This window comes from Leptosomus discolor, chromosome 19, assembly GCF_034619465.1.
Source record: "Leptosomus discolor isolate bLepDis1 chromosome 19, bLepDis1.hap2, whole genome shotgun sequence".
Taxonomy (NCBI): Eukaryota; Metazoa; Chordata; class Aves; order Leptosomiformes; family Leptosomidae; genus Leptosomus; species Leptosomus discolor.
The window spans coordinates 5,330,668-5,342,685 of NC_141409.1; the positions used below are offsets into that span (position 1 = coordinate 5,330,668).

Here is a 12,018-nt window from a genome sequence, read left to right on the forward strand (position 1 = left end):
TGAAATATTTGCATACCTTAGCACAAGTTCCCACAGAAACAGGTCCAGTATTGAGTTCGTAACAAAATGTGAAATTTAAAAAAAAAAAGGAAAAAAAGAAAAGCCCAAAACATAACTCATGTTCTGAGTTCTATTCCCTTGTCTTTTATTATGATTTTGTAGGTCACTTCTAGCTTATAGCTAGCTGAAGTGAAAGGGTGCTCTAATAATTGAATCAGCAGCCAGGGATTAGTGACAGTTTTCCTGTGCGTCATGGAATAAACCACACGGGGTAACATTACTGTACCTGTCTGTATGTCTCAGTTACATGGCCAGCTAAAAATTTGGCGTAAAATTTATGTTAGTCTTTCTGGGCTTCACCTGTGATCAGGAGACAGAAATGGGTGCTCCCGGAGGCTGACCCAGCCAGCCTACCCAAACTCCCTGGTCTAGCTGGCCTCAGGTTGTCTGTGACTGTCCAGGGACTACAGAGCTGCGACGAGACACTTGGAAAGCTCAACTGAAGTTATTTGTCACTGGGCTGAGGAGTCAAAGATGCAGATTCTTAAGCACTTGTAGTTGGTTTTAATTCAAAACTTATGCATGTGTTTGAAATTTTGAAAAGTGGGGTGATTTTTTTTATCCTAATAGGCGTATGGGGACAGCACTGAGCCTCTGGTGACGGGGGTCATGCAGATTCGTAGGCTGATGCTGTGTGTCCAGGCTGCTGCTGGGCCACACCTTGAGATGCAGCAAACTTGCTGAAACTCTGCATGGGCTCATGGTTATACGGTAGAGGCAAAGGCAAGATGAATTTGCTATTAGAACCTTGTGCAAAGAGTAGCCCCAGTCCCTATAGTCTGTGAGCAGGAAGGAGGGAAGATGCTTCAGGGAAGTCAAGGACAGAGGTGTTGGGCGATGCTGCTGCGTGTATCTATATATATGTCAAGGTAAATGCAATTTGTCTCAACCTGGTTGCACCTGCCTGTTTGCCTCATTCTGTACAGCTGGAATTCAGCATATCTGTGCAACCAGACCTTGCAGCCCCTTTATCTCTCTGTAAGCCCCAAGCCAGTTACCCCTCCTTTGTGCTTTTGCATGTTTTCAGTATGAAATAAAATGACCCCCCCACATGTTCCATGGAAGGTTATTTTGAAGGCAGTCACATATCTTTACTCTTGCTTCCCCTGACCTTGATCTTCACTTTCTCTTTTTCTCCCAAAGAAATATTTGCTTGCTCTGTTATCTGTGAGCAAGATCCTTCCCCCAGGTGTGGCGATGCTGAAAGAAAAATTAATTTCTCCTACCTTCTTCCTGTCAAAGAGAGGGAACTTCTCTTTAAGCTGAGAGGAGAGACAGCCTTTAATGGATAGCCCTTGCCTAGTCAGCACTGGGTGCTCCACAGAGGAGAGTAAATAACTAGAATAGTGGAAACCTTTTATTAAGAAATGCAAAATAATGCCAGACCTTCTGTTCTCAAACTGAATTTTAATCTCAGCTCTTGGCTCAAGCTGAGGCCAACAAACATTTCTAAGGGACGAAACCTTATCCTTGGACCTTACAGAAACCAGGCAAGATAGACTCAATTCCGCTGAGTATGATCAGCCAGAATTGCTGGTATCTGTGATACAAAATGAGAGTCAGAGCCTAGGAAGAGAGCTGAAAGCTAAATAAATCAGTGGGGAAAAAAAAGAGGTCAGGCCAGGTGCAGCACAGAACTGCTGAGTCTTCACACCACAGCGAGTGATAAGGAAGGAGCCTCATCTGCAAGTCTCAAAGTCTCAGCTCACAATTTAATCCAAAGTTTGGGTTGTGCTCGTACGTAGAAGGTTTCACTCTGGCTGTTCTCTAGAAATAACGTGCAAGATGGTCACAATGACGAACGTGGTAATTGCTTTGCCCTCACTTTGCCCTGACGGTAGCACTTTTATGCTCAAATCGTTGCAGTTGGAAAGTAATCGTTGCTCTCGCGTCCTTTGTAGCAACCACTGATTTTTTAAGAGCTTAGTGAGAAGTGAGTGCCCACAACGAGATGCACTCCTGAGGACGTCACAGGTATAGTTAGGTGTTGGTCCCACTGGGACAGTCTGGGGTGAGCAGCCCTTGTTCCCCATTGCACTCTCAGTAGCCCAATTTGGGAGCAGTGAGCAGCCGGGTGTGCTGGCGAGATCTACGCTCTCCCCTCTGGCAGGCCAAGCCGACAGACACTGAGGTTAGTTTTGGAAAGTTGTCAGAGTAACTGGAAAAGTTTCTAAGAATTGGAAATTTTCCCAACTTTTCTGCCACAGACTTTGTAGGAAACCTCAAAACGTGCTGGATGGCAATGGATCGAGTCGCCTTTGTGGTGTTAACCTGTAGGCTTTTTCAAGACAAAGGCAGTGACTGAAATAGCCTTAGAAAGAACCCAAGCACGAAGCCCTGGTGCGACTTTCAGTGTTGCAGATCACTGAGAAGCAAGTATGCTGTCCTGCGATATATTCATCTGAGCCATTCCTACACCGACTAGAGCTTTAGTACCCAAGTGACACCTAGAGATACTGCATTCATGCTTGAAAGAGAAAGAGACTGAGAGAAACCTGCATTTTCTCATATAGGGAATAAGTTTTTCATCTCAGTTTTGGCTATTTTACACGTATGTTCTATGGCTAAACCTTTTCTGCTGCTCGGTAATCATTGGAGGGGACTGGTCATTATCTGCACACAGTTGCTTAAGCAAGTGCAATATTTTTAGATATTTTGTTAGTCTGGAGTTCCATTCAGTGCTAAGCTTGTAAACTCCCTCTCATTTACTCTGTTTTAACTCCACACCTAAGACGGCGGAGAGCAGAGCGCTCTGGAGCGATTGCAGAGTGGCTGAGAAATTACCATCACCAAGACTGCAGGCAGTCGGAGAGCTGCTGTGGCGTTGTTCACGGGTCCTTAGCGTTTCGTGTACTTTAGCACCGTACGTTACCTGAAACGGTGGTTTGTTTCAGAGTGTTATTGATGTGTTTGCCATTTGTTACCAGTATCCAACCAGAAGGCCGTATAAGTGACTTGTCAGAAGCCCCAGATGATGAGTAGTTGAAGGAGATGGAAATCAGTTCTTAGTCTGGACGTGTGTGAAATATTTGGTGAATTCCTACAAAATGAACAAGCAGAGAGGCTGGAGAATCAGCAGTGACTATTCATAATGAGCAATAATTCATTCCAGCCAATTATTGGTGTGCCTTTTAGCCCCTGAACGTAATAGGAAGAGTGCGTTTACATGACACAAGCCCAGCTGAACAGTGGACTGGAGAAATATGAATATCACAGCGATGATATGTAAACCTAAGTCCCTGCTGAATGCAACACTAAAATTTCACGGCAACATCTGTCCTTATTATGGCATTCCTTCCTTCATCTTGAAGATCTATTTCTCTATTTTCTGAAGGTCTACCAGCCAGAGGAATGTATGATCTAAAGCAGCTGAAATGAATTGCCAGATCCATCTGTCATGAAGATAATTAACACCATATTTCCACCCAAACAAGATACAGATCACTGGGTGGATGTTCTCCCAACACCAAAAGCTGAAGCCCGTATTATCACCATCTTCTGCTCACCCCTCCTCCACAGTTACCATGCCAAACCTCTCTTGATATGCCAGGAAATACTGGGGAGTATCTAAGATAGGACTGAAATGTTAAGAAAGCACTTTACATGCACAGATTTATCTGCAAGAGCTGCTAGGTTGTCCGTGCAGTATTGGCATGCTACACATCTGGATTCCCAACAGGCTTTAGAACTGTATATGGTATTCCAGATGTCCATGTGCATGAATAATTACATAGACTCCCTGGAAATGCCTTGCCTTGATGCGTGCAAGGACCTCATATGCTTTTTTTTTTGTGGATACATGCCACTGATGGTTCATAGTTGTCTTGCAATTGAATAAATACAACCAACTGCTTCTTCCCCTCTCCCTTGCAATGAAGAGCTCCCAGCTTGTCCTGAATTTCTTGATCCTACTTGCATAATACTGTCTTATACTGACTTATGCACCATTTTGAGACATCCAGTCCTATGAATTAGTCATTTCTACATTATAACTCCATTCTTCTCCACATTGACTTAGCCTGTTTACCAGTTCCGTGTTGTCTGTGGATACTTGGACTTTTGGCGTTCAGATCTTTATTTGCAGGAAATGTTTGTTAGTTACCCTCAAAGTGATAACTGAAAGACAGATTTCCATTTCCATTCAAATTTCTCTTTCAGTCAAACCTATTACAGCTACTAGAAGTGCAAAATAGTGTCATCTCTTGTTGAGTCCGTAAGTATTTGGTGCTTGCTGTCATGCCTAGCAGTACCAGAGAGACCTGGTATCATTAAAAGCATTTGTTCTCTAGTCTGCATCTAGGAGGTTTCTTTCCCATAATTACATAATTCTCCATATTCTTTCTCTCTAGTAATATATTAGAGATGCCTATCTGCATCCATCTGAAAGTTTACAGCTCATCTCCAGTAAAAACACTTTTACCAAGCTTCAGCATGAACAGATTTACTCTTATTCACGCTTTCTTGCTCATTCCTAAGAGCTTCCCTATCATTAGTTTGCAGTGCTGCACGGGCAAAGCTATTTTGAGCTTTCCCAAGAAGCAAACACCCTTCTGTCCCACCAGGGTTCTCTTACCTCTATAATTTCCAGTTTCAGGTACAGTACTAGCCCTGCTAGTTCTTGCCTAGTTCTTCACCCAGAGTCCTTGCATTAAGGAGTAAATGTTTCAGTTGTTCCTCTCTGACCCTGGTTTCCCAGCTGGATTGGCGGTCGTGCTGTCACTGTCCGAAAGCCTCCGCGTGTCAGAGAAGAGCTTTGAGTATATCGGAGCTGCCTGTGGTCAGTTTTGGCAAAGTTGTGAAGTTCAATATTCAGCTGGCGTAGGACCGTGTAGCAGTCCCAGAGCTCAGCAGAGGTGCTGGCGACCTGCAGGCAAGCCTCGTCCGTCTTCACGCCTCTCCGAGGCCGTGTCTAGCCTTGGCTGCGTTGTCAGCTCCTTCCTTGTGCAGCCAGTATCGATTGCCCTGTTTCTGCTTAATGAACCTGGAAATTTCCCATGATGAAAGAACAGAAAAATACAGGACGATTTCCTGCCCCACACCTTCCCTTCCAACAGCGGGAAACTGGCCATGGGCTCATCGGACTCCAAGAGAGGTGAAGTGCTGATAGGAAGGAGAGTCCTCCACCCACCAGCATCTTCACTACCAGCATTCCCCCGGAGAAATGCTTTCCTTTCCCAAACAGTGTGTCCTGGTCTCTGACTTGCATGGCAGCAGGGAGCTGGGACTGGGCAGGGAGGCAGCAGGGATGATGGATTCCGCTCCCTGTGCCAGATAGGAGTGTGTACCCCAGCTCTAACTGCGGGCTCAGTAAGCCGGGAAGAGGAAAGCTGCTTCTTTTCCATCTACTGCTTCTGCGCCTTCCCTTCACGTAAGTTGTGCTGCTAAAGACCAAGGCAGCGGTTGTTATTATTTATAGCTGCCGGTAGCGTGCCGGGTGTTTTACAGAAGAAGTACGCCAGGTGCCTTCTTTCAGAGAGCTCACAATTAGATGTTAGAGGCTAGCAGTGCTGCTGCTCTTGGGGATTATACATCTCCACTTGGCTGATGTGACTTGACAGCTGGAAGCCACATTCTGATGGCCTTCCTTCTTTCGTGCTTTCTTCATTAAAGGTGCCAGGTTCTCTTTGGGAAAGAATAAAACCTGCTTCCTGACCCCACACACAGAACAGACAGAGCAATTTTTTCTCTTACCACCCTCTGCCAAATTGCCTTAACCCTGCCCTGGAGAAGAGAAAGAACAATTTGACGGTCTGTGCCCATTCAGTAGGCAGCTTTTCTGCTAAGCCTGTGCAAAGATGCCATTTGGTGCCAGCTGTAGTGATGGATTTGTGATTCTTCGCTGTTGCGGTTTCTTACGTAACGCTGTAACTATAGCTGGCACTTGACAAAATCCGTGGCTCCTGTTCTGGCTTGGCCGCACATGATGCAAGAATAAGGTAGTAAGGGCAGGTTTAAATCTTTATAGTTTAATGATCCTGAGACAGGGCAGCCCAGAGGAATTTTTCAGCCTGGGTCTGTCTTTGAAGGGTGGGATTGCTCTGAATGATGCCCAGCTGCGCCCCGTCAAAGAAATGACTCAAAAGCGTGGGAGGAGCCTGGAAAAGAGGAACAGCCCCATTTGGGGAATGATACTTTGCTTTGGGATCGGCTCTACCAGCTCTGCTCCAGCCAAGGACTCCCCAAAGACTGCTGCTACATTGGATTCACATCTCCAGTCTACCTCTTGGGCGGTACATAGAGGCTGTAGAGAGATCAGACCCCCAGACTACAACTGAGCCACATGCAAGTGTCCCTGAAAAAGTGAACATTAACAGCTGTCCTATTATTAGCCAAATAGATACTATTAGAAATTGATATATTTAATCACTCCCAGCCAGGGTGGAATTTGAACTCACGACCTAGAAGTAGTAGCAGAGTTTTCAGCTGCAGGAAAAAAAAAATGAAGGTCAAAAAGTACTTTTCCTGCTGGGCAAAATAATTTATTGCAGGTGAAACAGTCTCCGATATGTGGTAAATTAGGCTGTGCATTATCTCATGGATAATAATTTCTCTCTGATGTTTGCCTTCTTGTGTGCATCTTTATTTTGGGCTCTAAATAAGATAAGAAGCACTAGAAATCTCCCAGGAATAACAAATGCATTTTCTTTGCTTGATTGAGGAAAGAAATATTGGACAGACATGTGTTATGCAACAATTTAAAAATAACTCTCTTGTAAAACTTGGAGTGAGCCTCAAATACCGCAGAAGAAGCAGAAATGTGTTACCTACCTTTTTATCAGCAGTGTCAGCCAGTACAGCTTTTTTTCAGCTACTTTTGCTGAACTATTGGCCTGATCATTTCCTGGGCATTTTATTTTAATATATTTTCCTAGGAAATAAATTCAAAGTCTCTGTTAAATTTGTAGCTATACTCGAACAGGCAAGGATTTGAAAACAATGCTGCAGTAAGACTAAAATACCTGTGCTGTCCTTAATACCTTGTTGGATACAGCAACAGACAAAACGGGAGCCTTTTAGGTGTATCGTTGCATGGGACGCAATGCACTGAGCACGCTGCGGGCCCAAGGCACCCAGTGTGTGATTGCTTCACCCAAACCTGATCTCATTTTTTCTGGCCGGGACGTTCTCAAACGCATGGTGACGTTGGGCATCTGCGTGCTGATGCCCCAATTCCCACATTTTCCTGGAGCTTTTTGTGATAGGAGGGGCAAGGTGGAAATAAAGCTCATTCTTCTCTGCAAATTGTACCCCAGAGAGGGTGCCTGGAATTGGACACCCCAAATTAGCAGCCACTACTAAAAATAAGTAAACCAGACCATTTATTCACAGTGGTACAGATTTTTTTCAAAATGTAAGACCAGTTGCAGATGTAATGACAATAGAGGAAATTAGCTCATGATGGGATTTTAGAAAGGGTAGTGGAAATATGTTCAGTAATGTTCAGTTATTAAACCATTAAAGATCCCACTGGAGACCAGCTAGTAGGATTTCTCATAATCTAAAGTGGCTTAAGGCAAAACACAGAGCCCCTAAGGAGGGAAATGACAAAATGTTCCTTCGGAATAGTCACCTCATCTCCTCGCCCATCTCTCTGTGCTCTGTGATGCGGCGTGCGTGACAGCAGATTTATCTCTCTCACGCACATGCACATGTACACATAGGCTCCCTCCCTCCTCCCCAGGAGCAGTGCCCGGGGAGTGCCATCGCCCCCGTGTCCTTACCCTCCAACGTGGAGTTTCGGCGAGGAGGGATGGTAGAGGTGAAACCAGAGAAAACTGCAAACATCTGTGTTCACTTGGGGCCCAATCTAAGCCCTACTGAAAATGCACATAATAACTTCCACTGGCTTCGGGAGCCTTTGGATCAGGCACTGCGAGTGTCTGCTCCCATGGCTGTGTTTACCATTTTGGTGGGATTACATGGAAACGGGAAGGTATTAAGTTCTGAAAATTGGGTCTTGGCTCATGTCTGTTGAAAGGAAATCGTAGAGGTCGGGTCTGGATTCAGAGAAGCTGAAGAATGTTATTCTGCCAAGTTGATGACCCTAAATTGGGAAGAGCCTCTGCCTGTGGGGAAAGCCAAGCCTGACAAAGAGGGTAGCAGCCGAAACGCTCCCAGCCCCAGCAATGTATTCATGCAATGAATTCAACATGCAAAAGTTGTTGGGGTCCCAGACCCTGTGCAGGGTTTGCATCAGATGTTTCTCCTGCAACATGGTCCGAACCAGCGCTGGAACCCGCGCAGATGCTGCCGCTGGCGGTCCTGCATGGAGAAGCTGTGGCACAAGAAGGATGTCATTAACAGTGTGAGTAATCAGGCAGTGCTCATCGAGAGGCACGATGCAACAGGCAAAGGTTCGCCAGTGACGATGATGGCCTTTAAAGCAATTAACCTGTCCTAACCTGCCTGCTCGTTGTGTTACTGTTTCCTCCCTGCCGCACCAGTACACCATCCTCAGGTGGTGGATACTGGCACCATTCCCTCAAAATTGATAGAGGAGGGCTGGCTTCCACCGGGTGGAAATAGGGCTTTCTGCATTTCATGTCCCAGATCTTTCCTTCCTCAATCAAAACAGAACAGCCTTCCCTCCTGTGGTGGCCGCATCTGAGCGTCATGTTGAGAAGTGCTCCCGTCTGAGCTTAGGGTCTGATCGCAGCAGTGAAGAAGCAAAACACAACAGATTTTCCCCCTCCTTCCCTGCCTCTAATAGCAACCAGGTGCTCTGACACTTAACCTGTGTGCTGCCGTGAAATTGCCTGTCTAGTGCAAACACCCATGTGAGACCCCGGGCCTCTAGGATTTATCCCAGGATTTGTAACCCAATCTCATTTAGATCCTCCATTTATATCATCCACCTTAAAAATCTGTAATTTTTGCTGTTGTTGTTGTTTGAACATGAGAGTAGAAAATTGTCTGTTGACGTTTAATTTTTTTTCTTTAGTGAAAAACCAAGCGATATCTTTAAGTCCTTAGCTGCAAACTTTGTTTTTTATTAAATGTGCTACTGTGTTTTAAATTGGTACCAGGGCAAATACTTGGACGATTATATCAAAGTCTGCTGGAGTTAATCAGTTGCATGTATATCTATACGTTTGCTATGTGAAAAACCTATGTCTCTTGCATGATGGACAGAAGAGGGCATTCAGGGTGTTTAAGGTCCTAAAGAGGGCCTGGCTTTCGGAGCAGAGGTGCTACAGCCAGGGGTGTAGTCCTGCACCAGGGCACCTTGTGCAGGCAGGGAGCTGGTCTGTGCAGCAAGTGCAAATGTTCACAACTCAGAGGAACAGAGGAGCAGCTGAGTTGCAGCGGTTTAAACCTGGGGTATTTCGCTGAGTTCTGAAGTTACTTGAGATTTACACCAGATTAATAAGCAAAAGCAGAGCTGCACAATAATTGCTTGTTTTCATTTTATGTTAATTATGAGAGGTGGTGGTGAGTGGTTTGTAGAAGTATTTCATGCAGTGAAGGATGTTTTCCTTTTCCTGATAGATTGGATCCCTCAGCCTTTGACTTCAATCTCAAATATGTGGGGTCTCCATGGTGCTGTGTAAGTGGGTAAGGTGGTTGGTTTAGGTGTTAGTAGAAATACCTTCCTGATGCAGTCAGAAGCAAAAGTTGTGTTTGGCCATTGTCTTGATGCCACTTCTTTGAATGGTGAGACTGGGCTTCAGCTAGCAGAGCCACCTCAAGATACAAAACATACCCCACCGGGTATTCAGCTGAGAGTATCTGTCCAGGTCGTTGGCCGCTCTCTCGTCCTTGCTCAGAAATACCCAGTTCAGCTGGGTTTGGGAGCAGAAATCCATCATATGCTCCCCACTCTCCCATCCAACCCACGAGTGTTCATTTAGTACTTCAGCTACCCTGTTTTGAATTGCTTGTAAACAAATAAATCATAAAAAAGCCAGAGAGCACAAAGCAAACCCACCCACCCTTGTTGGGACCAATCTCATCACAGATAGAGAGCAAAGCCTCTCCGAGGCTGCTTCCTTGGCATTTATGTCTTCCAAGTCAGCTTGGAGTCTTGAGAGAGAGGCAGGAGACTTATTTTGCGGCCTTTGCACCTGCCGTGGCGCTGGGCTTATCCAAACAGCGAGAGATTGGACCACAGCTGAAAAAACAGCCCGTCGCAAGAGCTCGGGAATTTTGATGTCCTCTTGTTTACAGCATCCCACCCCTCCTCTCTCCCGACTGCAGAGCTGGGCAGGAATTCTCTTCATTATCTTCTGCCGTGCTTCTCATGCCATTTTTATTAAAAGAAGGAAAGACAAGGCAAGGGGGAGCATGTGCAAGAGAGGAGATAAAAGAAGAAAACAATCATGTTTGTAGAGTCAATGGCAATGCAGGAAAAAAGATGGGAGCTGGGGAGCAGGTCTATTCGAGTTGTCCTAAAGCAGCTTCATCCCTTGGGTTACTCTTTATCCATTGCTTTTGGAGCACCTGAGGATGGGGGAGCCTGCAAACGCCGCAGTGGTGTCGCCAAGAGGTAAAACCCAGTGCAGTTTCGTGACCCACTCTCTAAGCAGTGTTGGAGAGAGCTGTGTTAGCTCCTCTGAACTAGAAACATTGAGCCTTGGTTCAGTGCCCGGCACTGGGAGGCTCTAAACATGTCTGAGCAGCGCAGTGCTTCTTCACTGAGTTAGTGGATATTTGGGGTCATTCAGGACCTCTGTAAATGACACTGGGTGTTTCGATGGCTGTGAGCAGCATGGGGGGACGGACTGGACAGCTCCAGGCTATGGGGGATGGGACAGGAGATGGCATAGACCTTCGGCTCTTCAGTGTGTGGTTGTATTCAGTCCTCCTTGGACAGCTGATCCAAAGCATTGCAACAAGTGACGATGTGGGCTCAATGCTATTTGCTGCCAGCAGATTTCCTGTTTTGCTCAGCAAGGCTTCCTTGCTAGAGAGGAAGAGTAAAGGTGACAGTGTTAGAGGGAAACGGGGACATTGCTGGCAGACCAGGGCTCATTCTGGGCTCCGGAGAGCTGTCCAGGAAATGTTTTCTTTTGGCTCAAGAGTTTGGTGGCTATTTAAGGTCAAAGCAAGACAGGTCCATCATGAGGATGCTTGAGGTGTGGAATTCGCCTCTTTCACAGGACACTGCCTGTGACAGCCATAATTGAATTGGGGACGCCTACAACCTTGTCGTCTTGTCCTTAAAAACCAGGAACGCTGTCTGCTCTCATTGCTTTCTGGCCATTTATGTTTTCATAGGGCAGAAGCTGGGATCAGCCTTAAGGATATTTTCAGTTTTGTTGGAAACAAGTCTTTGCTGTATAAAACGCTTCCTTGCTCTTATTTGTAGTGGGAAAAATATATATGCTGTTGTAGTAGGGAGAGAGGCGTGGGGTGTTTGCTTTCCCTCGGTGCTTTCACTGCCTCTCGAGCGTGTGCTGTGTCCTCAGGTGCTGCAGCCCTGCAGTGGGCGCAGAGCAGATGCGGTTGGGGTAGTGTCAGCCTCTGCAGGTCTGCTGGCACTCAAGGGCATGCGTGCTGCTTCTGTAAATTCAATGATCCTTTAAACCCACCTTGGTCTGAGTAGAAAACAACTTTCCAGAGGTATAATTTTTCCTGTAAGTTTTACAGGAACACCCAAACTGAAAGCAGAGGTCCCTTGCCTGGGGGACACAGCAAGATTAACTCAACCGCCCAGCCTCCCCAGTAAAAACAGGAAAAGAATTAGAGGGGTTTATATTTCTGACCCTGGATCTGTCACTCGCCACAGCAGACAGGAAAGTTGCCCTTATGGTATTTCACACGGCACGTCCTAATTCCCCCTCTAAGCAGAGGGCTTGAGTCATTGCTTTTTAATAAGACTGCCTCCCCACGGGCGGAAGCTGCAGCGATCAATGCGGCTTACTCAGTGCTCGAAAAGGTCATTAAAAGACCATGGATATAAATTTAAAAGAGTGTTTTTTCACATCCTTAATGTTAAAGATGTTCTTCTCTCTCACT

At 45.8% G+C, this 12,018-nt stretch overlaps 1 protein-coding gene across 3 annotated transcripts in view; it reads left to right on the forward strand.

The window, feature by feature from the left end:
* The window catches only part of PAPPA (pappalysin 1), a 177,802-nt gene that overhangs the window by 76,231 nt on the left and 89,553 nt on the right, over window positions 1-12,018 (forward strand). The window contains exon 8 of one of the 3 annotated variants that reach the window (XM_086475664.1): window positions 9,367-9,381. The exons of the other annotated variants lie outside the window; for them this stretch is intronic. Within the exon in view, the coding sequence (XP_086331790.1) occupies window positions 9,367-9,381 (15 nt within the window). The remainder of the gene's footprint in view (window positions 1-9,366; window positions 9,382-12,018) is intronic. 3 annotated transcript variants of the gene reach the window in all.